Source organism: Diabrotica virgifera, chromosome 3 (assembly GCF_917563875.1).
Source record: "Diabrotica virgifera virgifera chromosome 3, PGI_DIABVI_V3a".
Lineage (NCBI taxonomy): Eukaryota > Metazoa > Arthropoda > Insecta > Coleoptera > Chrysomelidae > Diabrotica > Diabrotica virgifera.
The window spans coordinates 246205759-246231201 of NC_065445.1; the positions used below are offsets into that span (position 1 = coordinate 246205759).

General features: G+C 32.6%; 1 protein-coding gene across 1 annotated transcript in view; it reads right to left on the bottom strand.

Annotated features, from left to right (window-relative positions):
* Positions 1 to 17853, bottom strand: part of LOC126881646 (platelet-activating factor acetylhydrolase IB subunit alpha1-like) — a 110877-nt gene extending 93024 nt beyond the window's left edge. The window contains exon 1 of the mRNA XM_050646019.1: positions 17478 to 17853. Within this exon, the coding sequence (XP_050501976.1) occupies positions 17478 to 17549 (72 nt within the window). The 5' untranslated portion in view covers positions 17550 to 17853. The remainder of the gene's footprint in view (positions 1 to 17477) is intronic.
* Positions 17854 to 25443: the final 7590 nt, after the last annotated feature.

Consider the following 25443-nt stretch of genomic DNA (forward strand, 5'->3'; position numbering starts at 1 on the left):
TAAGTACTTTGACAAGTATTTAGTACCTAAGTGTTATAAAATGCATCTTTTTCCCGTTATTTAAGCTTGAACCCTTAGATTTGAACAGTCGCGGAAAAAAATATATATTTAATTACCAATAACTTACTTTAAATTAACATTAAATGTTTTTCAAGTAAGCAATTTATTATATTTTTTATTAGCTTCAATTTTAGAGATGAAAACTTTTTTGTAAAAACTTACAGTTTTTGAGTCATTTATGAAAAATCGCTATAAAGCATACATTTTCTTTCCAAAAATTAAAATATTTGATCTTTAATAACTCAAAAAGTATTGATTTATTTTAATCACATTATATAACAAATTTTGCTTACAATTTGTCCCTCTCTCGATTTGTGGGGTTATTTTTAATAAAGTAATTTTCACTCCCGAGAAGGGGTGACATATACCCCAGGCTAAAACCCCAAGTTGTTATTGTCAATTCGTGAAAATAAATGGAGATTTACCGAAATCGAAGGTAATAGTTGATTTTTACCTTCATTGACTGCACTATAGAAAGAAAATGGCAATTCAATAATTGAGATGCGTATATTTTGCAAGCTAATAAATTATTAAACGATATGTAGTCGCCAAATAATCAATTTAAATTATTTTAAGAACAACTCTCTCTTAAGCCGGGAAAATGGGGTCGTTTTCTTGCGAAGGGGTTGTAGCTATATAATCGAAAGGTGCGTGATTTAAGAGTTTATTCTTAGAATATAAGCTATACGAATTAAACTACTATTAACTTTTTTGTAAAAACTTACAGTTCTTCAGTGATTTACAAAAAACCTCTTCAAAACATGCATTTTTTTCACAAATAATTAAAATCTTTGATCTTTAATAACTTAAAAAGTATTGACTTATTTTATTAACTTTATATAATAAATTTTGCTTTTAATTTGTTCTTTTATTGATTTGTGCAGTTATTTTTTATAAAATAATTTTCACCCACGAGAAGGGGCGGTATCCACCCTCAGGGTAAAGGCGCAAGGTGGTACCATGTCACCTTTGTTTCTTGACGTATCCTCTAACCACTGACCAATTTTCGTGAAAATCGATGAAGGTTCACCGAACTTGAAGGTAATCGTTGATTTTTATCTTCAGTGACTGCACTATACAAAATAAATTGCAATTTACTGATCTAAATGCGCGTAATTTGGAAGCTTATAAATTATTAAATGATATGTAGTCGCCAAATAATTAGTTTAACGCATTTTAAGTACAACTTTCTCTTAAGCCGGGAAGATAGGGTGGTTTTCTTGCGAAGGGGTTGTAGCTCAATAATCGAAATGCCCTTGATTTAATAGTTTATTCTTAGAGTATATAAGCTATAGGAATTATATCCGCAATACGATATATTTTAAGTTTTCTCAGCATCTTTCTCTTAAGTTAAATCAATTAAAGGGTTGTTTGGGGGTGAAGGGGATGAGCTCAAAAATCGAAACTATATAATTTCAAGAGCTCATAAATAGCTCGTAATTCTGCCGCAAAAACCGATTCAATATTCCTATTTTTAAGTAGTGGGGGGGGCTGACTCAGCCCCCCCCACTAGGGTATTAAATTCCTGCTCAGTGGAACGAGCTCAAAATTTTTAGTTTGCGGAATATGAGAGCTCATAAATAGCTCATAAATCAGGGCTATTTGTTTTTTAATTTTTGCAAGTGGGGGGGGCCAGCTCAACACGGGTTTATTTTGATTAATATATTGTGTTGCTTCATTTTTAATTTCAAATATCTCGAAAACTAATCATTTTATCGTTACTAATTAAGAGTATATTATTTACATAAAAAGTATTGCAAAATCAAAAAATTACACCAAAGTGGCAATTTCGTCAGTGGCGTAGAATTTGGGAAGGGTCAACCAGCCACTATCCCATGTCGTACGCCTCTGGTAATAGCTGGAAACGTTTGTTTATCTTAATTTAGTAGGACGTACAGTACCTACACTTTCTGCCAAGTATGATAAGGATACGCCAAATAGTTTTAAAGTACTGGGTACAAATAATTTTTAAATTTTAATCATATGAATCGTATCATAAATTAATCAAAATAACTGTGCCGTTTCATATTTAACTTCAAATATCTCGAAAACTAATGATTTTATCGTTAGCAATGAAGAGTATATTATTTATGTAGAAAGTATTGGAGAATCTAAAAATGGCACTAAAATAGTAATTCCTCCAGTGGCGTAGAATTTGAGCAGGGTCGACCATTCACTATCCCCTGTCGTACGCCTCTGGTAGTAGCTAGAAACGCTTGTTTATCATAATTTGGTAGGGTGCATAGTAGTCGCACTTTCTGCCAAGTATGAACAGGATACGTCAAATAGTTTTAAAATGCTGAGCAAAAATACTTTTTAAATTTTTAGATAAAACACCCTGTAACTCAGTAAGGAACCATATTTTATTTAAGTGTTTTAGGTTAAATCTTCGTATTTTGTGGTAAGGTTTCTCCGGTTACTATATGGACAATTATTAATGAAACACCCTGTATATTTTTAGATTTTTTGGGTCAATCTAAACAAGAAAGATATCTTGTAATTTTTCTCAGAAATTGATAGTTTTGGAGTTATAGGCGATTTAAAATCTGAAAAATGCGAAAATACGCATTCTCGAGGCTTAAAAACTCCTATTTAAATTAGTATTTTTGAGGTTGCCAGATACTTAGATTGAAGACTGAACATTCAGCTTCAAGATTCTGAAGAGTGATCGCGTCTAACTTTAATTTATGCCGTTGTTTTTTAATTGTTAAATATGCGTGTATATCCGATTTTTTTGCCGGTGCGGCAAAATGACAAAAAACGCATTTTCGGATTTTAAATCGCTTATAACTTTAAAACTATTAACTTTTGAGAAAAATGTCAAGAAACTTATTTTATTTAGAATATCCCACAGAATCTAGAAAAAATATTTTGCGGAGGAAAATAGGAGATTTTTGAAACGGAGCGTGCCGCACCGGCAAAAAAAAATCGGATAAACACGCATATTTAACAATTAAAAAACAACGGTATAAATTAAAGTTAGATGCGATCACTCTTCAGAATCTGGAAGCTGAATATTGAGTCTTCAATTTAAGTATCTGGCAACCTCAAAAATACTAATTTGAATATGAGTTTTTAAGCCTCGAAAATGCGTATTTTCGCATTTTTCAGATTTTAAATCACCTATAACTCGAAAACTATCAATTTTTGCGAAAATTTACAACGTACCTTTTTTGTTCAGAATGACCGACAAAACTTAAAATATATGTTCCGGAGCAAAAAAACGTGATCTTTTGTATTTGTTTAAAAAAATTGTTTTAACAATTTCTGCCCAAAAATTCCGCCCGGCACCCTTCAGATTTGTTTAAAGGGGACATTTTTGAATAAGAATCCACAAAGAAACCGAATCAGAAATTTTTCCAGACGGGAGCGGTCTCGCCACATGGACTATAAATGATGACGCACGGGTAAAGATTCAGGGACTCAACTGTACATGGTTGAATAATTGGCTGCTTACTATTAGCAAATGCTGTCTTTATTATGTGTTGTAAAAAATACAACGAGAAATAGTCAATTCAAGTTATACTTACTTACAACTTTATAATGTGTGGTTTTGTTTTGTGTTTTATTGGCACTGGTTTTCACAACCAACTGGCCAGTCAATTTAATAATGATTTTTTAGACTCTTCTTCTTCTTTGAGTGCCTGTCCTATCGGAGATTGGATATCATTAGGGCGATTTTAGACTCTAACTTATCACTAACTCAGGGGAGTAATGTGTAGTGTGTGTGTTGAGTAAGTGTCTTGTTACTTTGCAAAGTCGACGTCATTGTCTTTGCAAAGAGACGCTAATTGTATCCGAACGTCTGCGGTCCCTCCGGTGAGTACCTATAACTTTATAAAAAAACACAAAATAAGTTTTAAATTCCATGATATTTTCTGTGGAATCAGCTGAACTCTTGATCTTTTTATTCGCACATAATCGCAATAATTATACCAGACAATAGGGCAGAGATTCCCAACCATTGTGCCGCGGCACACTGGTGTGCCCTGAAGTCCCTGTAGGTGAGCCGCGAATTTTGATTATACTCACTATCATTATAGAGATTATTTACCGAAGTGTGCCGCGGCTGAACCAGTTTTTAGTTAAGTTAGTGTGCCTCAAGCTGCAATAGGGCTTTTCATTCACAGTCATTTTTATTTCGAGCTTCTGTCATATGTCGTATAATCCGTGTATATTAATAGATATTATACACAGGTTATACAACATATGACAGAAGCTCGAAATGACAATCGATGAAAAGCCCTATAAATCAAAATTCAAATCCAAAAATTTAAAACAAAGGACATTTTGCTTGACTCGTCAAAACGCAATTTAAAAATTTTTGGGTGATACTTAGCCTTGCTTGGGGATGAAAATGGAAATACGTAAATTCGGTCCAAGAAATATTACACCCAAAATAACGAGTAAATTGGGTATCAAACTTTGTTTCTACCTGACACTGCATATGTAAATTTGGTCCCCAATAAATTATTATCATTTTATGAGGGGTTCAGTAAATAATAACATCTTGTTAGGTATTGAATATTTTCTGATATATTACATAAAGTTAAAATTATTGTATCTGTGCATTAAAATTATTACATTACTTAATTCCTACATGCTAAACAGACTATAATATCTCCTATTAGGGATGGCGGTTTTTTACAAAACACCGGTTTTCGGTTATACCGGTTATACCGGTTTTTTTTGCTTACGGTTTAACCTGGCGGTTATAACCGGCCAAAAAAAACCGGTTTTTGGAAAAACCTGTTTTCGGTTTTTTTAATCCAATAGGTTACAAAGTTACATTTACAATACACTTTAGTTTGCGATACTCCATTCGACTCGATATCAATATGATCAAAATTAGTATTTACTATCGAAAGAACATGTATTACTTTTAACACGTTTGTATATTTGTAGAATAGGTACATTTTAACTCATTTAACACTTCATGTATGAGTGTATCGTTTTGAAAACGTAGCGAAATTCTTGGAGATTCGTATTCGTAATCAGTAATTCGATATTCATAGTCAGCGCATTATTTTTGGTAATCAGAAAAAGTCATTCACCCACTTTCAATGTCAAAAGTTAAGTGTGAAAAATAGATGATGTTTGCGTCTAATTCAACCAGATCACTTCTTATGTAAATATTATGATTACAAATACCTATTCAAGGAAATATTATAATAAAACTTAATAATTGTTTCTGGCTGATGTGAGATTACACTTTCAGTTTGCTTCTGTATTTTATAAAATAAAATAAAATTTGAATTATGGTTTTGTTTGGAATAATTACTTGACAATAATAATTATGATTGGGATCCAAAATAATACCTAACCTTATCCTAATCACCGTAAAAACCTAATAACCGGTTTTTACTTTAAAAAGAAAAAACCGGTTATAACCGGGACAAAAAACAACCGGTAAAACCGGTTATTGCGAAGTAAAAAAAGCGGTTTTAGGTTTAAACCGGTAGGTTTTTCCCATCCCTATCTCCTATGTCGATGAAATCGGCAGCCTATTACTTGAGCTAAAAGCCAAACTTGTTCTACAGCCTTATGGATACCTTTTTGAAAGTCGACAACAATTTTCACAAATGTCTAATGTAACGCCATTGTTGTTACAGATTTTTTTAACAATATTAAATAACTTTTGATATGTTTCACTACTAGACAAGACGAAAATGGCGGGATCGTTGGAAAAAATATTCCCATAAGATTTTTTTGCATAATAACATTCGTGAGACATCCCAGAATAAGGTTCAAGAAGTCGCCCACGCGAAAAGTGGTCCAAATTTTTTTGAACAGTTTTTTTTCTACGAGCGTGCAAAAATGTCTACTTTTGCGCACGCGTTTTAGTTTAGAAAGTTTTACTTTTCCGCACGCGTGTTAATTTAGATATATGTTAATATGGCCTTAAAGTAATTATTATACATGCAATAAACTAATATTTAGATATTATTTACTAATTCATTTCAAATATATTTTATTGTGTTCATGTTTTAATGAAATTAACGCGATTATTTCATTCACAGGAGATTCTGACCAATAGAAAGCTACAGAAATCTGAATTAAATCGATAATTTTTGATAATCTCCCGTCGTTAAGTATATTACGTCAGATGCCCTTCGTTGCTACGAAAAAATACATTCAGTGACATTAATGACAATTAATGTTTTAAAAATTATAAAAGTGATGACTTTCAATCGTCAAATATTTATAAAAACTTTGTGTTTAATGGTACAGTGGAACCTCGATTATCCGTCTCTCTATTAACCGTCACCTCTGTTAACCGTCAGGGTCCATACCTGCAAAGTTATATTGACAACATACGTAAAAATTTAGTCATCAATTAATTTTGTTTGAGCTTTGCGATGAGCCAAACGAAATTCGTTGAAATGTACACGCGTGCAGTTATACCACCACCGCATTTTTTATGTAAATAATTTTTGTTCTTATTCAGGGCTCTGGATTAAATTTCAATTTAAATAGGTGATAAATGATACCGTGCTTTTAGAGTTCTATTTTTAGAATCGCAAGCCGAAAATAAAAATGTACAGAACCATAATTACACAGCCCAACAAAAAAAAATTTTTGTCTTGCTGCAGAAAAAAAAATCAACTGATTTTAGTTAATTCATCTGTGCTGATTCCAAAAATACAAACCTTTTCTTTGTATCAGCTCTAGTTTTCGAGATATATCATACTCATCAAATACTTAAATATTCTTACATTTCTGTATATTCCACCACTATAATTGCAATATGTTTATAAACAAACTTAACAAAATCTAAGACAAATGGGCAAATGGACAAAAGGACATATCAAGGCTATTTTGGTGTTCATTTAGGAGATCAAGATAAATCCTGGGCTCCACATGTAGTGTGCAAAACTTGTCTTAAAAACTTGCGACAGTGGACGAAAGGACAACGAAAATGTTTAAAGTTTGGTGTTCCAATGGTATGGAGAGAACCAAAAAATCATTTTAACGATTCAGCAAAGATCATCCTAACCTGGATTCAGCAATAAGACCAATTCCACATCAGCTTGAGCAGATACCCATTCCAATATTTAGCAGTCTACTTACGTTACCAGAGGATAATCTCGAAATGTTATCTGACGAACTACAGACTAATAGATTTGGGAAGACGACAGTGATTTTGAAGGGGATTCAACACTGAAGCGATTTTGAAGGGGGGTCTTGAGCGCTTTATTCAGGAAGAGCTAAGCGATCTTATCAGACCTTTGAACCTTCCAAAGGATTCTTCTGAGTTGCTTGCCTCCAGACTAAAACAAAGGAATATTCTTCACCCAGACACCAAAATTACATACTACCGTAATAGAGAAAAAGGTATTTTGCCTTTTTTTCTCAGCAAGATGATATGGTTTTTTATAACAATATTAAAGGACTGTTAGAAGAAATGGGTGTATCTGAGTATACACCAGATCACTGGCATCTTTTTATGGACAATTCCAAACGAAGTTTAAAGTGTGTCCTTCTACATAATGGCAACAAATATGGAAGTATACCAATTGGGCATTAGAGTGGAAGAAATGCTCAACAACTTTAACAAACACGGTTGTCATATGAAAATTAAAATACCTCTACAGCCATTTAGACCGTTTCCCAGAAAATCTTGGTGACCTTAGTGAGGAACAAGGGGAACGCTTTCACCAAGATATCAAAACGATGGAAGAGAGGTATCAGGGGAGATGGGGCAATCACATGATGGCAGATTACTGCTGGAGTCTTTAAAGGGACCGTCCTTTTAAAGCCTTTGCAAGAAAATCATATAAAAGGAAGTTTTTAGGTGATGCCGAATAACGGCATTTTTTGCTGCGACGCTGGTAAAGTTAGATGGAAAGTTAAGTTTTTTTGGCAGATATGTCATGATTTTTGTAAGTATATTGTTGTTCAATATAGTTATTTTCATAACAAGTGCAGAAAGTCATTCTTTTCCGCACGCGACTGCAGTTTGCCGAACGACGCGAAGCGGGAGTTCGGCAAGCAGTCGAGTGCGGAAAAGAGACTTTCTGCAAGAGTTAGGAACAATATTTTTTCTAAGAGTCTTTAAAAAATTACCAAATCTTAATCAATTAATATGAAAATACATACACAAATTAATTCTTTGACAAGGTTGTCAAAATCAAACTTTCAATATAATTAGTTAGCATGACGACGATCTTGGTTTCCATGACGATGATTCAAAATGACTGTTATTGTCTACCGATTTGACTTTCGAATATTATGTCAAAATAATTTTATTTCATTGAATTGTCGCGTTAATTTCATTAAAACAGGAACACAATAAGATATATTTGAAATAAATTAGTAAATAATATCTAAATATTAGTTGATTGCATGTATTATAATTACTTTAAGGCCATATTAACATATCTAAATTAACACGCGTGCGGAAAAGTAACACGCGTGCGGAAAAGTGAAACTTTCTAAACTAAAATGCGTACGCGAAAGTAGACATTTTTGCACGCTCGTAGAAAAAATATATTACTTTTTATTCGTGTTTTGTTTATTTCATGGGTAGCATCACTACATATATGTAGGTAGTGCTGCGTTAAATTACCCTATATGTTAGAAATGTAATCTGTTGTCGTATTTTCTGAATGCGATCTGATGGAGCAAATCTGGTGGAATTTTTGGATTCAGCAGACCCAAATTACCTAGAAAAAGTAAAAAAAATTCCGGCAGCAAACTGTGTGTTTACCAGTGTTATTAGTCAATATCTGTGTGTCACCATAATTAAATTTGATTCAAATTCGAACATTGATTGTGTCACTTAGTCGTTTGATCAATTAAGTTTTGTTAATGTTCTGTTAACCTTTTCGATTATCCGTCATACCCTTGGTCCGGTGCCCTGACGGATAATCGAAGTTCCACTGTACTTACATAAATAAATTACAATAAAATTTTGGTTTTGAACAGTTTTATTCATGAAATAATCGCAACAAATTGCACTCGACCTCTGAAATTAATATAGAATTTTTGCTCTCGTGACACTTTGACATAATTTCACTCGCCCTCGGCTCGTGAAATTAAAACTGTCAAAGTGTCACTCGGCAAAAATTCAATAATTTCAGAGCTCTTGCGCAATTACTACTGAGAATTCGATGAAATAAAATAATTTTGACATAATATTCGAAAGTCAAATCAGTAGACAATAGCAGTGGTTTTGAATAGTCGTCATGGAAACCAAGATCGTCGTCATGCTAACCAATTATGCCGAAAGTTTGGTTCATAGAAAAAAGTGTTGTGTGATTTGGTAGAATGCGATCTTACTCTTTAAAAAACATGTCACGTATTTCAGCACCATCTCAGCACCTGGTTAAATGGAAGGATACTACAAATCTGGCCTCCACATTAGTGGTCTGTAGCTTCGACCTGATATGTGTGAAATTTTAAACGCTCTTGTTGTTGATTGGATAGGAAGGGTGCCATAATCTAGCCTCCATGCTAGGTACATAGCCTCCATACGGTACTTCCAATATTTAATATTTTATTCAATTGGACAATAAAGGTAAAACACAAAGAACTTTTGTTTCTTACTTATTTATTTATAAAATAATGTGACATTTTACATAGAAATATGAGTATTAATTTGGATTAAATAAATGTTTACTTGTTGAACTTTTCCACCGTCTGCACACAACAGCTGAACGGAGCCATTAGACCTAACAACAAAATGCGAAATAAAGTGTGTATTTTAAAAATGTTGGATAAACAGTACCTACAATCAGAAAATCTCTACCTTACAATCAGAAAAACTTACCTTTAAAAAGGTACTCGATTACAAAATAACAAAAAACACGACTGAATATCAGCTTTTTATGGTGACACAAACACATCACATAACCGACCATATAAAATAACTGAACGACAATGAACGAACGAACACGAACACTGAACACAGATTCACAGATAGCGCAGGATTTGTCAAAAGTCATGTTCCACCAATCACAATGCCGACATCAGCGCCTCTGACAAAATGGAAGGAAAATAAATACGATTACATGTAAAAGATAAAAAAGGGTTCAAGGCAGGTTTTGTTTATATTCGATTCAGAGTTGGACTACCATCTCCATATAGTAACTATTTCAGCATCCTTATGCATCATCAGTGAAGATTATGCAGTCACAACTCTGAAGGGAATACAAACATTCTGACTCTTTTAAAGCAAACCATCGCGATGCGATGAACCCGCCTTTTGAGACGCAAAACAGCGACATCTCTCGTATTACGAGGAAAACGAAAAGCCCTAGATACAAAGTTTACTACTTTTTAAACAATTAGAATAATTGAAATAAAAATATAATAAACAATATTTTAAATCCAAGACTTTTCGTTAATAAACCGCTTTCTGGCTGCATCCCATATCTCCGGATTTTACAATATATAATCACATAGAGACGACGAAATAGGAGAAAGCAAATAGAGGACACTTAGGCCACGCATTTACCTTCTCTTCGTCTAGGAAAAGGACCGAAAGACAGTTTCTAAATACTCACAAATTGAATAAAAATGAAAAAGATAAAAAAGGGTTCAAGGCAGGTTTTGTTTATATTCGATTCAGAGTTGGACTACCATCTCCATATAGTAACTATTTCAGCATCCTTATGCATCATCAGTAAAGATTATGCAGTCACAACTCTGAAGGGAATACAAACATTCTGCCTCTTTTAAAGCAAACCATCGCGATGCGATGAACCCGCCTTTTGAGACGCAAAACAGCGACATCTCTCGTATTACGAGGAAAACGAAAAGCCCTAGATACAAAGTTTACTACTTTTTAAACAATTAGAATAATTGAAATAAAAATATAATAAACAATATTTTAAATCCAAGACTTTTCGTTAATAAACCGCTTTCTGGCTGCATCCCATATCTCCGGATTTTACAATATATAATCACATAGAGACGACGAAATAGGAGAAAGCAAATAGAGGACACTTAGGCCACGCATTTACCTTCTCTTCGTCTAGGAAAAGGACCGAAAGACAGTTTCTAAATACTCACAAATTGAGTAAAAATGAAAAAGATAAAAAAGGGTTCAAGGCAGGTTTTGTTTATATTCGATTCAGAGTTGGACTACCATCTCCATATAGTAACTATTTCAGCATCCTTATGCATCATCAGTGAAGATTATGCAGTCACAACTCTGAAGGGAATACAAACATTCTGCCTCTTTTAAAGCAAACCATCGCGATGCGATGAACCCGCCTTTTGAGACGCAAAACAGCGACATCTCTCGTATTACGAGGAAAACGAAAAGCCCTAGATATATACAAAGTTTACTACTTTTTAAACAATTAGAATAATTGAAATAAAAATATAATAAACAATATTTTAAATCCAAGACTTTTCGTTAATAAACCGCTTTCTGGCTGCATCCCATATCTCCGGATTTTACAATATATAATCACATAGAGACGACGAAATAGGAGAAAGCAAATAGAGGACACTTAGGCCACGCATTTACCTTCTCTTCGTCTAGGAAAAGGACCGAAAGACAGTTTCTAAATACTCACAAATTGAGTAAAAATGAAAAAGATAAAAAAGGGTTCAAGGCAGGTTTTGTTTATATTCGATTCAGAGTTGGACTACCATCTCCATATAGTAACTATTTCAGCATCCTTATGCATCAACAGTGAAGATTATGCAGTCACAACTGTGAAGGGAATACAAACATTCTGCCTCTTTTAAAGCAAACCATCGCGATGCGATGAACCCGCCTTTTGAGACGCAAAACAGCAACATCTCTCGTATTACGAGGAAAACGAAAAGCCCTAGATACAAAGTTTACTACTTTTTAAACAATTAGAATAATTGAAATAAAAATATAATAAACAATATTTTAAATCCGTGGTAAACGGAGAAGGTAAATGCGTGGCCTAAGTGTCCTCTATTTGCTTTCTCCTATTTCGTCGTCTCTATGTGATTATATATTGTAAAATCCGGAGATATGGGATGCAGCCAGAAAGCGGTTTATTAACGAAAAGTCTTGGATTTAAAATATTGTTTATTATATTTTCGATACATTTTTGGCAAAGTAACGTAAGTGACATTTTTGGCGAAAATAATGTTTTTCCATTAAACTAACGCTATTAGTGTTTAGAAGGTACTGTCAAAGTGTAGTAAGCCTAGAATTGCTTTAAACCTTTTTTTTTTAACTATTTTAAAAACGTATGTCCAGAATTTTTTTAATCATACCCGCAAAAGAAACGTAACTTTAGCACTATTTCCATAATAATAACGTAAGCAAACGTCGTTTACCGCCATAATAACGTAAGTACCGGTCGGTTTCTGTTACTTACGTCAGATTTTCGCAGTCAGTGTTTGGCTTACGACAGTGACAGATTCATGCTACAATCAACTAAATGATTGATTTTAGGTAAGTTATAACGAAAAACATGTTTTTGTAGTTATATTTCAAAAAACTCGAAACCTTAACCAACATTATGAACCTGTAAAACTCCTTTTCATATTTAATTTTGTTTATTTATTACAAATTATTTTGACAGCCTAAGAAAAAATTTGGTTGAATTGTTTGTTAAAAAATCTTTGTAAATTTTGATATGAAAATGTAAAATGTTTGTGAAAAAATAAGTTAAAAATTGTAAAATTATCAATTTCAACTCTTGTATCAAGAAAACGGTTAGAAATAAAGAAATATTGCTTGCATGTTTCTATTCTGATTTAAATAGAATAGTGCAGTCACTGAAGCTTTCACCTTCGATTTCGTTGAACCTTCATCGATTTTCATGAAAATTAGTGAGTAATTAGAAGATACCTCAAGGAATAAAGGTGACAGGATGCAAACTTGCGCTTTTATCCTGGGGGTGGACCCCTTCTCGGGGGTGAAAATTATTTTATTAAAAACAATACCATAAGTCGATAGAGGGACAAATTCTAAGCCAAATTTGATATATAACGTTATTAAAATAAATTTTCTTTTTGAGTTATTAAATATCAAAGATTTTATTTTTTCATAAAAAAATGCTCATTTTAAAGTTATTTTTCACGTATAACTCAAAAACTATAAGCTTTTACAAAATAGTTATTATTGACGAAATTATCAATAGTTAGTATTGACGAAATCAAGATAATAAACAAAAATAAATACACCCCTTACTTAAAGAACTAAACTAATGTTAATTCAAAGTGAGTGATGGGTAATTGAGTGTATATTATTTTCGACGAATACTCAAATCTAAGTATTCAAGCTTAAATAACGGGAAAACGATGCACTTTATCAAATATACCTGTTAAGCACTTGTCAAGGTACTTCAGAATATCTATCAAATGAGCTGGAGAAGAAGTTAATAGCTTCAAAATTAAGCAAGTTATGATGAAAATAAGGGAACTCTTTCGAATTTTTTAGGAAAAAGTGAAAAATAAAACATATCCCATTTTCACAAAAATTAAAAATGTATAGTAATCCTTACAAGAATTTCTTTATATTAGTATAAGTAATTATTCCAACAAGTTTAACCGGTTTAGAATGCATATTTTTGAAAATAAAAAGTGTAATTTAAAAAAATCAGATTTTTAAAATAATCGTAAGTTTCATTTTCTTTTGATAATAACTCTAAAAATACTCAATATACGTAAACAATGCTATATAACTAAATTTTAGTTTTTTCCATGTCAAATATTTTACCTTTTTTACTTAATTAATTGTTGTAACGTTATTTTGTGTTTCTTATAATAAACGATTGTTTGTAATTCTTTCCAAATTACTTTGAGTGCTACAATTTCCCGCCAAAGTAACGTATGTGTGTGCTTACGTTACATTTTTTATCAAGACTCAAGGTTTTAGAACCCGTAAAATAACTTAAGTATCAATTAACCGCTAAAACTATACAAAAACTTTAAAAAATATTGTTCTTTATTAAACTGTAGACCTCAAAAAACACCCTGGTAAATTTTGTATAATTTCAATAAGCTTAACCAGGTTAAATTAAAAACATGGTTTTTCTACAAAAACGTTTTTGGTGACTTACGTTACTATGCCAAAAAGGTATCGTTTTTATTTCAATTATTCTAATTGTTTAAAAAGTAGTAAACTTTGTATCTAGGGCTTTTCGTTTTCCTCGTAATACGAGAGATGTCGCTGTTTTGCGTCTCAAAAGGCGGGTTCATCGCATCGCGATGGTTTGCTTTAAAAGAGGCAGAATGTTTGTATTCCCTTCAGAGTTGTGACTGCATAATCTTCACTGATGATGCATAAGGATGCTGAAATAGTTACTATATGGAGATGGTAGTCCAACTCTGAATCGAATATAAACAAAACCTGCCTTGAACCCTTTTTTATCTTTTTCATTTTTACTCAATTTGTGAGTATTTAGAAACTGTTTTTCGGTCCTTTTCCTAGACGAAGAGAAGGTAAATGCGTGGCCTAAGTGTCCTCTATTTGCTTTCTTCTATTTCGTCGTCTCTATGTGATTATATATTGTAAAATCCGGAGATATGGGATGCAGCCAGAAAGCGGTTTATTAACGAAAAGTCTTGGATTTAAAATATTGTTTATTATATTTTTATTTCAATTATTCTAATTGTTTAAAAAGTAGTAAACTTTGTATCTAGGGCTTTTCGTTTTCCTCGTAATACGAGAGATGTCGCTGTTTTGCGTCTCAAAAGGCGGGTTCATCGCATCGCGATGGTTTGCTTTAAAAGAGGCAGAATGTTTGTATTCCCTTCAGAGTTGTGACTGCATAATCTTCACTGATGATGCATAAGGATGCTGAAATAGTTACTATATGGAGATGGTAGTCCAACTCTGAATCGAATATAAACAAAACCTGCCTTGAACCCTTTTTTATCTTTTTCATTTTTACTCAATTTGTGAGTATTTAGAAATTGTCTTTCGGTCCTTTTCCTAGACGAAGAGAAGGTAAATGCGTGGCCTAAGTGTCCTCTATTTGCTTTCTCCTATTTCGTCGTCTCTATGTGATTATATATTGTAAAATCCGGAGATATGGGATGCAGCCAGAAAGCGGTTTATTAACGAAAAGTCTTGGATTTAAAATATTGTTTATTATATTTTTATTTCAATTATTCTAATTGTTTAAAAAGTAGTAAACTTTGTATCTAGGGCTTTTCGTTTTCCTCGTAATACGAGAGATGTCGCTGTTTTGCGTCTCAAAAGGCGTGTTCATCGCATCGCGATGGTTTGCTTTAAAAGAGGCAGAATGTTTGTATTCCCTTCAGAGTTGTGACTGCATAATCTTCACTGATGATGCATAAGGATGCTGAAATAGTTACTATATGGAGATGGTAGTCCAACTCTGAATCGAATATAAACAAAACCTGCCTTGAACCCTTTTTTATCTTTTTCATTTTTATTCAATTTGTGAGTATTTAGAAACTGTCTTTCGGTCCTTTTCCTAGACGAAGAGAAGGTAAATGCGTGGCCTAAGTGTCCTCTATTTGCTTTCTCCTATTTCGTCGTCTCTATGTGATTATATATTGTAAAATCCGGAGATATGGGATGCAGCCAGAAAGCGGTTTATTAACGAAAAGTCTTGGATTTAAAATATTGTTTATTATATTTTTATTTCAATTATTCTAATTGTTTAAAAAGTAGTAAACTTTGTATCTAGGGCTTTTCGTTTTCCTCGTAATACGAGAGATGTCGCTGTTTTGCGTCTCAAAAGGCGGGTTCATCGCATCGCGATGGTTTGCTTTAAAAGAGGCAGAATGTTTGTATTCCCTTCAGAGTTGTGACTGCATAATCTTCACTGATGATGCATAAGGATGCTGAAATAGTTACTATATGGAGATGGTAGTCCAACTCTGAATCGAATATAAACAAAACCTGCCTTGAACCCTTTTTTATCTTTTTCATTTTTACTCAATTTGTGAGTATTTAGAAACTGTCTTTCGGTCCTTTTCCTAGACGAAGAGAAGGTAAATGCGTGGCCTAAGTGTCCTCTATTTGCTTTCTCCTATTTCGTCGTCTCTATGTGATTATATATTGTAAAATCCGGAGATATGGGATGCAGCCAGAAAGCGGTTTATTAACGAAAAGTCTTGGATTTAAAATATTGTTTATTATATTTTTATTTCAATTATTCTAATTGTTTAAAAAGTAGTAAACTTTGTATCTAGGGCTTTTCGTTTTCCTCGTAATACGATTACATGTTTTTTATTAGAGCGCGCGGGGCATGGTTTGGTTTTGACAACCTTGTCAAAGAATTAATTTGTGTATGTATTTTCATATTAATTAAATTAATTGATTAAGATTTGGTCATTTTTTAAAGACTCGTAGAAAAAATATTGTTCCTAATGCTTGCAGAAAGTCTCTATTCCACATTCGACTGCTTGCCGAACTCCCGCTTCGCGTCGTTCGGCAAACTGCAGTCGCGTGCGGAAAAGTATGACTTTCTGCAGTTACAATAGTTACAACTATTTTGTTCAAATTGCAAAAATCAATATTTTCGGTCCGGACTATTTTTTTTTTAATTTTTTGGACCATTCTGGACAAAAAATATCTCTTATAATTTTTCTCTAAAATTTATCTTTTTCGAGTTATAAGCAATATAAAATTGAAAAAAAAAACGAAAAATGGCGATTTTCAAGGCTTAATAACTCGATTAAAAGTTTTTATTATGAAAGTCAGAAAGTAACTAAATCAAAGTTTAAAGCCTCCCCCCCTACAAGATCCTGAAGAAATTTTTGTCATTATTTTATTACTAAGTTATTATTTTTAAGTATTACTAATGAGCGGTAAGATCGTATTGACGCGGCTGTAAATGTGAGTGCGAAAGAGATGCCATTCCGGCAGTCCAATCGTGCATCTTACTCGCACTCACATTTACTGCCACGTCAATACGATCTTACCGCTCATTATTATTACTTAAAAATAATACCTTAGTAATAAAATAATGACAAAAATTTCTTCAGGATCTTGTAGGGGGGCTTTAGACTTTGATTTAGTTACTTTCTGACTTTCATAATAATAACTTTTAACCGAGATATTAAGCCTTGAAAATCGCCATTTTTCGTTTTTTTTTTTAATTTTAAATTGCTTATAACTCGAAAACGATCAATTTTAGAGAAAAATTAAAAGATATGTTTTTTGTTTAGAATAGTCCAAAAAACCTAAAAAAAATTAGTCCGGGCCGAAAATATTGATTTTTGCAAGTTTTGCAAGTAGGGAAACGAAATACATATAGAAAAATACTGCAACTGAAACAAAAATTTTTATCAAGAAAATTCCTTTATAAAATTTATATTTATTTAAAAAAACCCTTTCGGGGTACATCACAGAACGCTTTTCGAATGACAATTCCATCGTCAGTGCTGCTTACAAGGTATATTTGGATCCTCAAGGTTTGAGAGGTTCTTTCCGGGCCAGTATACGTAATGGCAAATGCAATTGATATAAAACTAATTGTAGCTGAATGATTACTCACCATAGACATCCATCTACCATCACCAACAGGATCTTCTGGTGGTTCAGGCTTAACACACGGGTTCAACATCATCAAATTTTCCTAAGACTGTTTCTCTAACGACACAACCTAAATTTTTCGACCTGCCCCCGTATCTTTAGAGTCCCTTGTGTACAAATTTACAAAATGAATAACTTCCTATCTAACACTCTTTTTACACAGCACACTTCAACGTACAAGTTACCATCATGTCAGTTGGATTTGAACTCATTCATAAAGTAGAAAATCGCGGTAAATATCCGGTCATCACGAAAATAACAGTTTGTTTACGTTTCCGAGTGCAGTTCAATGCAGCCAGTAACAAACAACAAACCAATTAGTTAGTTAAAGGTAACGGCCGGTACTAAATTTAAAAGTCAGCTGGCTTAATGTAGGGGATAAAGGAGGTATCCTGCGCATAAACATTCGACTACGAGTCAGTTGTAGAGGTCTAGCAGATGTAAGGTGTGTTTTTCAGAATTTAGACGCTAGGTGGCAGCAAAAGATAGAAGATGTTGTAAAATATAATTTTGCAATAAATTGCATTAAATAAATTGCAAAAATAAAATAGGTATATCTTTGGCTGGGAAAAATATTGTGAAGAATTATTGTGTTTTAGAATTTTAGTTTATAAAATAGATTACTGGACCCAGTGGCGGATCTAGACATTTGCCTTGGGAGGGGAAATTTGCTTTAGGGGGGAACTTCTAATGAAACGCCAACCTCAAGACATTATTAAATTGGTCTAATAATTTAATAATTTTGATGTCTAATTGTTAAGACAATTTGTAAAAACAAAATATGCTCAGAAAATAATATGACCCAGGCAACCAAGAGACGTCATTTATAACGTCGAGGAAACGTCAGTTTTTGGTTGAATATACACACGTGGTTGAACATTACGTCATATAGACGTCTTTTGTAGGTGATTTTTAATACGTAAGATTAATGACGTTAAAATACGTTTAAAAGAACTTTTCATTTCAGACAGCCTACGTCTGACGTCACGAAATTGGTAGAAGCTAGCTTAACTTCATTAAAAGAAGAAAAGAAGGTTATATGTTATGTTTGTATCTTGTATCGTCACACAAAATCGTCTTGTATCACAAAAAATTAAGAAAAAACAGTTTGACCAAAAAAATGAAAAAATATATTAGGGAGGCCCCCGTTATGACGTACGGATATGAAAAATAAATAACAACCTATTCTCAGTCCGGTCGAATATACGTGGAAAATTTCATAAAAATCTATTTAGTCGTTCTCGAGTTATGTGTTGGTAACTATCACGACTTTCTTGTTTACATAGATGTAAAATATTTAAATGGCTATTAAAAGATAACGGTTAGCGATAGAAAATTGAAAAATTAGGGATGTGTGTATCTTTACGTTTAACATCATATATAATTAAAAAAAAAGAGTTTGTCCAAAGAAATAGAAAAAAATATCAGGGGTCAACCCCCTTATGACGTACGGGTATGAAATATAGATAAAAACCTACACCCAGACCGGTCAAATATACCTGCCAAATTTCATAAAAATCGGTCAAGTGGTTTCGGAGGAGTATGGCAACAAACACTGTAAAAAGAGCATTTTATACATATAGATGTAAAATATTTGCTGGCTACTAAAATGACTATATAAAACCGTATAAACCTTCCCTGAACTTCCACAAATAATTCAACATTAAAATTAGCCAAATCGGTTCAGCCATTCTCGAGTTTTAGCGAGACTAACCAACAGCAATTGATTTTTATAATATATAAGAAGATGTAAAATTTTAGATCGCTATTAAAAAATAACGGTTGAAGATAGAAAAGTGAAGATTTAGGGTTGTATTTGCCTTTTACTTCCACATCACACAAAGTTAAGAAAAAACAGTTTGACCAAAAAAATAAAAAAATATATTAGGGGGGCAACCCCCGTTATGACGTACTGATATGAAATATAAATAACAACCTATTCTCAGTCCGGTCAAATATACGTGGAAAATTTCATAAAAATCTATTTAGTCGTTCTCGAGTTATGTGTTGGTAACTATCACGACTTTCTTTTGTTTAAACATAGATGTAAAATATTTAAATGGCTATTAAAATATAACGGTTAGCGATAGAAAATTGAAAAATTAGGGATGTATGTTTACGTTTCACATCATATAAAATTTAAAAAAAAAAGAGATTGTCCGAAAAAATAGAAAAAAAAATATCAGGGGGGCAACCTCCCTTATGACGTACGGGTATGAAATATAGAAAACAACTTACACCCAGACCGGTCGAATACGCCTGCCAAATTTCATAAAAATCGGTAAAGTGGTTTGGGAGGAGTATGGCAACAAACACTGTAAAAAGAGCATTTTATACATATAGATGTAAAATTTTTGCTGGCTACTAAAATGACTATATAAAACCGTATAAACCTTCCCTGAACTTCCAAAAATAGTTCAACATTAAAATTTGCCAAATCGGTCCAGCCATTCTCGAGTTTTAGTGAGACTAACGAACAGTAATTGATTTTTATAATATATAAGAAGATGTAACATTTTAGATCGCTATTAAAAAAAACCGGTTGAAGATAGAAAAGTGAAAATTTAGGGTTGTATTTACCTTTCACTTCCACATCACACAAAATTAAGAAAAAACAGTGTGACCAAAAAAAAAATAAAAAAATATATTAGGGGGGCAGCCACCATTATGACGTACGGATATGAAATATAAATAACAACCTATTCTCAGTCCGGTCGAATATACGTGGAAAATGTCATAAAAATCTATTCAGTCGTTCTCGAGTTATGTGTTGGTAACTATCAATTTATGGTATATTTATGGTTTTTATATTTATGGTATTTCTTTTGTTTACATAGATGTAAAATATTTAAATGGCTATTAAAAAATAACGGTTAGCGACAGAAAACTGAAAAATTGGGGTTGTATGTATCTTTACGTTCCACATCATATAAAATTTAAAAAAAGAGTTTATCCGTAGAAATAGAAAAAAATATCAGAGGGGCAACCTCCCTTATGACGTACGGGTATGAAATATAGAAAACAACTTACAACCAGATCGGTCGAATATGCCTGCCAAATTTCATAAAAATCGGTCAAGTGGTTTCGGAGGAGTATGGCAACAAACACTGTAAAAAGAGCATTTTATACATACAGATGTAAAATTTTTGCTGGCTACTAAAATGACTCTAAATAAAACCGTATAAACCTTCCCTGAACTTCCACAAATAATTCAACGTTAAAATTAGCGAAATCGGTCCAGCCATTCTTGAGTTTTACTGAGACTAACGAACATCAATTGATTTTTATATATACTTCATCTAATTTACTTACCGTTGCACGTCATCCGCGTCATAGTCAGTGACGTCACATGATACCAACACGAAATATTTAGGCGGTAGGTGTGTTCTTTTTTAGAATCACTTTGCCGAGTACACTGGCATTACAGCCACTAGACATATTTTATTACATACGCGTAGAAATAATATTTAAAGATTTCTATTAATGTTAACTTAAAGAAATACACAATAATATGTTTCATTTAATTTGTATAAATGGATTATAAAGCCTTTTTATGAAGCACATTTGTTCGGAATACACTGTAAGTATAATCGAACGAAGGTGATATTTTGGCATAAATTGGTAAAATTTATTTGACAGTTGCGGTGATGACACTTCATATGTGTTTATATTCTTTACTGTAAGTATTTGTTTCATTATGTTTACTGTTTTTATTATCTACTTTAATGTAATAACTTAATTCTTGTTTTCTATTTCTAAAGTTTTTATTTATTTACATTGAACATTAATTTGTTTTGCTGTATAATCCACTTCCGCAAAAATTGTGTGAGGTATTTGATTTAAAATGAATTCAAGAATTTTTTGTAATTGGGCAACAATGTCAACTTAGATCTCTAACGTAGATAATGACGTGCAACGGTAAGTAAATTAGACGGACTGTATAAGAATAATAAGTATTAGCAATAATTAGTAATAAAAATTTTAACAATAAATAAAAAAATATGGCATCAATAATGAATTACTTTTGTGTTTTGTGCTTATTTTTATTTATACAGTGAGTTGAATTTGTTACGATTTTCATATCTAATATTGGTTATAACTTTGTAAACACCATGTATAACATAACAAACCTTCATATTTTTGTAATGGAGAAGTTAAGAAGATTTCGAATATAAAATAAAATACAGGGTGTTCTATTTAAAAAACATGAGTTTGGTTTGTTACTATGTTATCGAACATAATATCGTAACATTCTAATTAATTTTGAGATGTGAAGCTCAAAGTTGGCTACAATTTTTGTCATTACCTTTTATTGCTATCTCTTACTATAACGGATTTACGGAGCTTTACCCCACTAATCAATCACCCTGTATTAGTTTTACTCATAACTTAGTAGGGAGGAGCATTTTTCGTTGGATTTTTTCGCGCTAGACAGGCGAGAAGTGCAATGTAATTAATTATTAGATTTCCCTCAGCCTTCTTTGCTCTGATCTTCGTTTGGTTTGCAAAATTTTGGAATCCACGAAGTTATTACCAGAAAAATGCTCCCACTAATATTTTATTTTGATATTATTTTAAATTTTATTAAATTATAACTTTCGCTTGCTTTTAGCAGATGTCGCTACGACACTCATGCCACGTTATTTTGTTGCGATTCGATACTGACAGCCCAATATGCTTTAGTTGGTTCAGAGAAAATAATATATTCATTCTCTGATGATAACCTAATAAGTTTTGAAAGCAATTACAGTGTTTATGACCCTCTCTGAACGAACTGAAATATAAGACGCCTTTTGGTGTCGTTTTGCAACGAATTAATTATTTATTTTAATTTTTTTAAACAAAATTTGTTTATTTTGATAATGTTTTCTATTTTGAGACCGATTTTCAAAGTGGAAATCGAAACATCAAATAAACTTATTTTAAAGTAAACCTGTGGCTTATTTCCAGTTAAAAATAGTAAGTTGATTAAGATTTAAGATGCCACAAGAAAATAGCTTCACAAAATATTGGGTAGGTATGTGGATGTAATCTATTTTTTTGCCACGTCTCGACGTCCACTAATGTTTATTTTTTAACCAAGAGGAGTAAACTAAAAAGACAGATTCACACCCAAGAAAGTCACTAGAATAATAACCAAATACATCTTCTTTTTTGGTTGATTTAGTCGGCCCTCAACGGTAATCCATAAATATTATATTAAATTAATACGTCGTTAAAGAGGTTCAAAAACAACTGCTTTTTATATAAAATCAGACGATATAACTTAATTAACCTATGAAATGTCACTAGTGTCAAAATTTGATAAATGTCATTAGTGTCAAAATTGTATAACAGTGGAGTAAACTTGCCTGCGGTTGGACCAATTACAAACAAGCAATATAGCGTGGTAAATTTGAATCACTTCTCTTGGTTAAAAAATAAACCATAGTCACTTAAGATCTGGCGCGCAAAATTAAAATGATCACTTGAGGTTAAGAGCCCGTTCACATGACAGGCGCTTAACGCGTGTTTTGATAAAGCGTGATTACAGCTATACATACAGTTTACTTAAGACCGTTCACATGCTAAGGGGCGCGGGCGTTTTAATCATCAAAACGCGCGTTGCATGTGAACGGCCTCAAGTAAAATGTACCTATCTAGGGAAAAATGAAAATATCTCGAAAACTAATAAATTTAGACATAGGGAATGTTGTATACAAATTAAAGTACGGTAATGGTACTCTCCCATAGTGATATAAAATACAGGGTTTTCCATTTAAAATTACTGAGAAAATAGTGTACTTGCATTTTGACTGTGTATTCAATATAATGGTAGGGGAGCCCAAGCGGGGATTTTTGCAGTTACTCGAGCGCGTCAGATTATCCGCGTCAGGGGAGAAACGTGGTACCCTGCAGATGTACGTCTACCATATACTGGCTCTTAACACAGGGGAGTTCGTTCAGGGGGACCCGAAAAAAAATCTATCCTTAAAAATACTCGAAATTGTCAGATTAAGATAAGGTAAGTTAAGTACATGCAGAAGAGTGTATATTTCAAAAATCTGACGATTTGGGCGGGGCGTACGGAAATGGGCGAGTCAAAAAGTTTCACAAAAAAAAGCGGATATTTCTCGAAATGAACGTCAGATCGATATTCTTTATGTGTATCAGATGTTGTTACTATTTTTAAAAGAAACCAACTATTGATATGGAAAGATCAATCGAATCTTTACTGCTTAACAAACCCCTCAAGATACACCACTTTACAACCAGTGATTCCACAAAGTACCTGGTTTAAAAGTTTTAAAGCTCCACGTAAATATATAACAACTATAAATCGACTACGTTTTGGGTATTCTTGCTATCCAAGTCATTTATATAAAATAAATGTGATTGAAGATGATAATTGCAAACATTGCGGAAAACAGAGTGATCTTGATCATATCTTTTTTGAATGTAATAAGTTTCAACAGCATTCAAACTCTCTCTATAAAAATTTAATTAAACTTAATATGCATGCACCATTCAATATCCAGTCTCTGTTGGCTACAAGCTCACAACAAATATACAATATCATTATATTATAGATTTCTTGTCAGATACACGCACGGTCCTATGATTTGTACGCGGGAGTACAATTTTTTATGATTTATGTTCAGATTTGCATACTTTTTTATCATAAATGTTATATCACTTTATCAGAAATCCATCATTGTTTTTATTGTATTATTATTGTATTGTGTTATTTATTGTATTAGTATATTGATTCTGTTTAACTTGGTATTAGGGATAGGATTGTGATTGTATATTATTCTTTATTGCAATTGGCTGAATGACTAATGTCTATGCCATTAAATAAAAAAAAAACGTCAGATCGAAAAACTAAAAACTACGTGTTCAATATTTTTCAAAAATCTATCGAAAGACACCAAACATGACACCCCACAGAGAGGGGTGGGGGGTAAATTTAAAATTTTAAATACAAATTCCGCGATATTTCGCAAAATAAACATCAGATCGAAAAACTACAAAATACACTTATTCAATATTTTTGAAAATCTATCAAATTTTTATTGGAGATTTCGATTCTTTGCGTAAAAATAAGCAACTTTTATTCGAAACATTTTTTCGAATTATGGATAGATGGCGCTATAATTGGAAAAATCGATTGTTGGAAATGGAAAATTAAATTAAAAAATGGCAAGCGCCCACTAAGGAAAATTTTACTTAACTTTTTTTGGTTTTAGGACCTAATAATCACAACCCAATAGGTCCCCAAAGCGCTCGAGTGACTGCACATTTAGCATAATTTCCTCCCCTACCATAAAGAAAATTAGCAATATCAATCATTTATGAAAATGTTGATAATAAATAAAAAAATATGGCATCAATAAATCATTGCCGTTGTGCTTATTTTTATTTATACAGGGAGTTGAACTTGTTACGATTTTCATAATAAAATTGGTTATAACTTTGTAAATACCCTGTCTTCTTCTTTACGTGCCATCTCCTCGACGAAGGTTGGCAACCATCATTGCTATTCTCACTTTCGACACTACAGCCTGAAAGAGTTCAGTTGAGCTGCATCCAAACCATTCTCTAAGATTTCTCAGCCAGGAAATTTTTCTCCTACCTATGCTGCGCCTTCCTTGAATCTTTCCCTACATAATGAATTTTAGGAGTTCATATCTGTCACCACGTGTTATACTACCAAACCTTTATATTTTTGTAATGGAGAAGTTAAGAAGATTTCGAATATAAAATATAATACAGTGTGTTCCATTAAAAAAAAACATAAGTTTGGTCTGCCACTATGTTATCGAACACCCTGTAACATTCTAACTAATTTTGTAATGTGAAGCTCAAAGTCGGCTACAATTTTTGTTATTAACTTTTATCGCTATCTATTACTCTAACGGATATACTGAGCTTTATCCCACTAATCA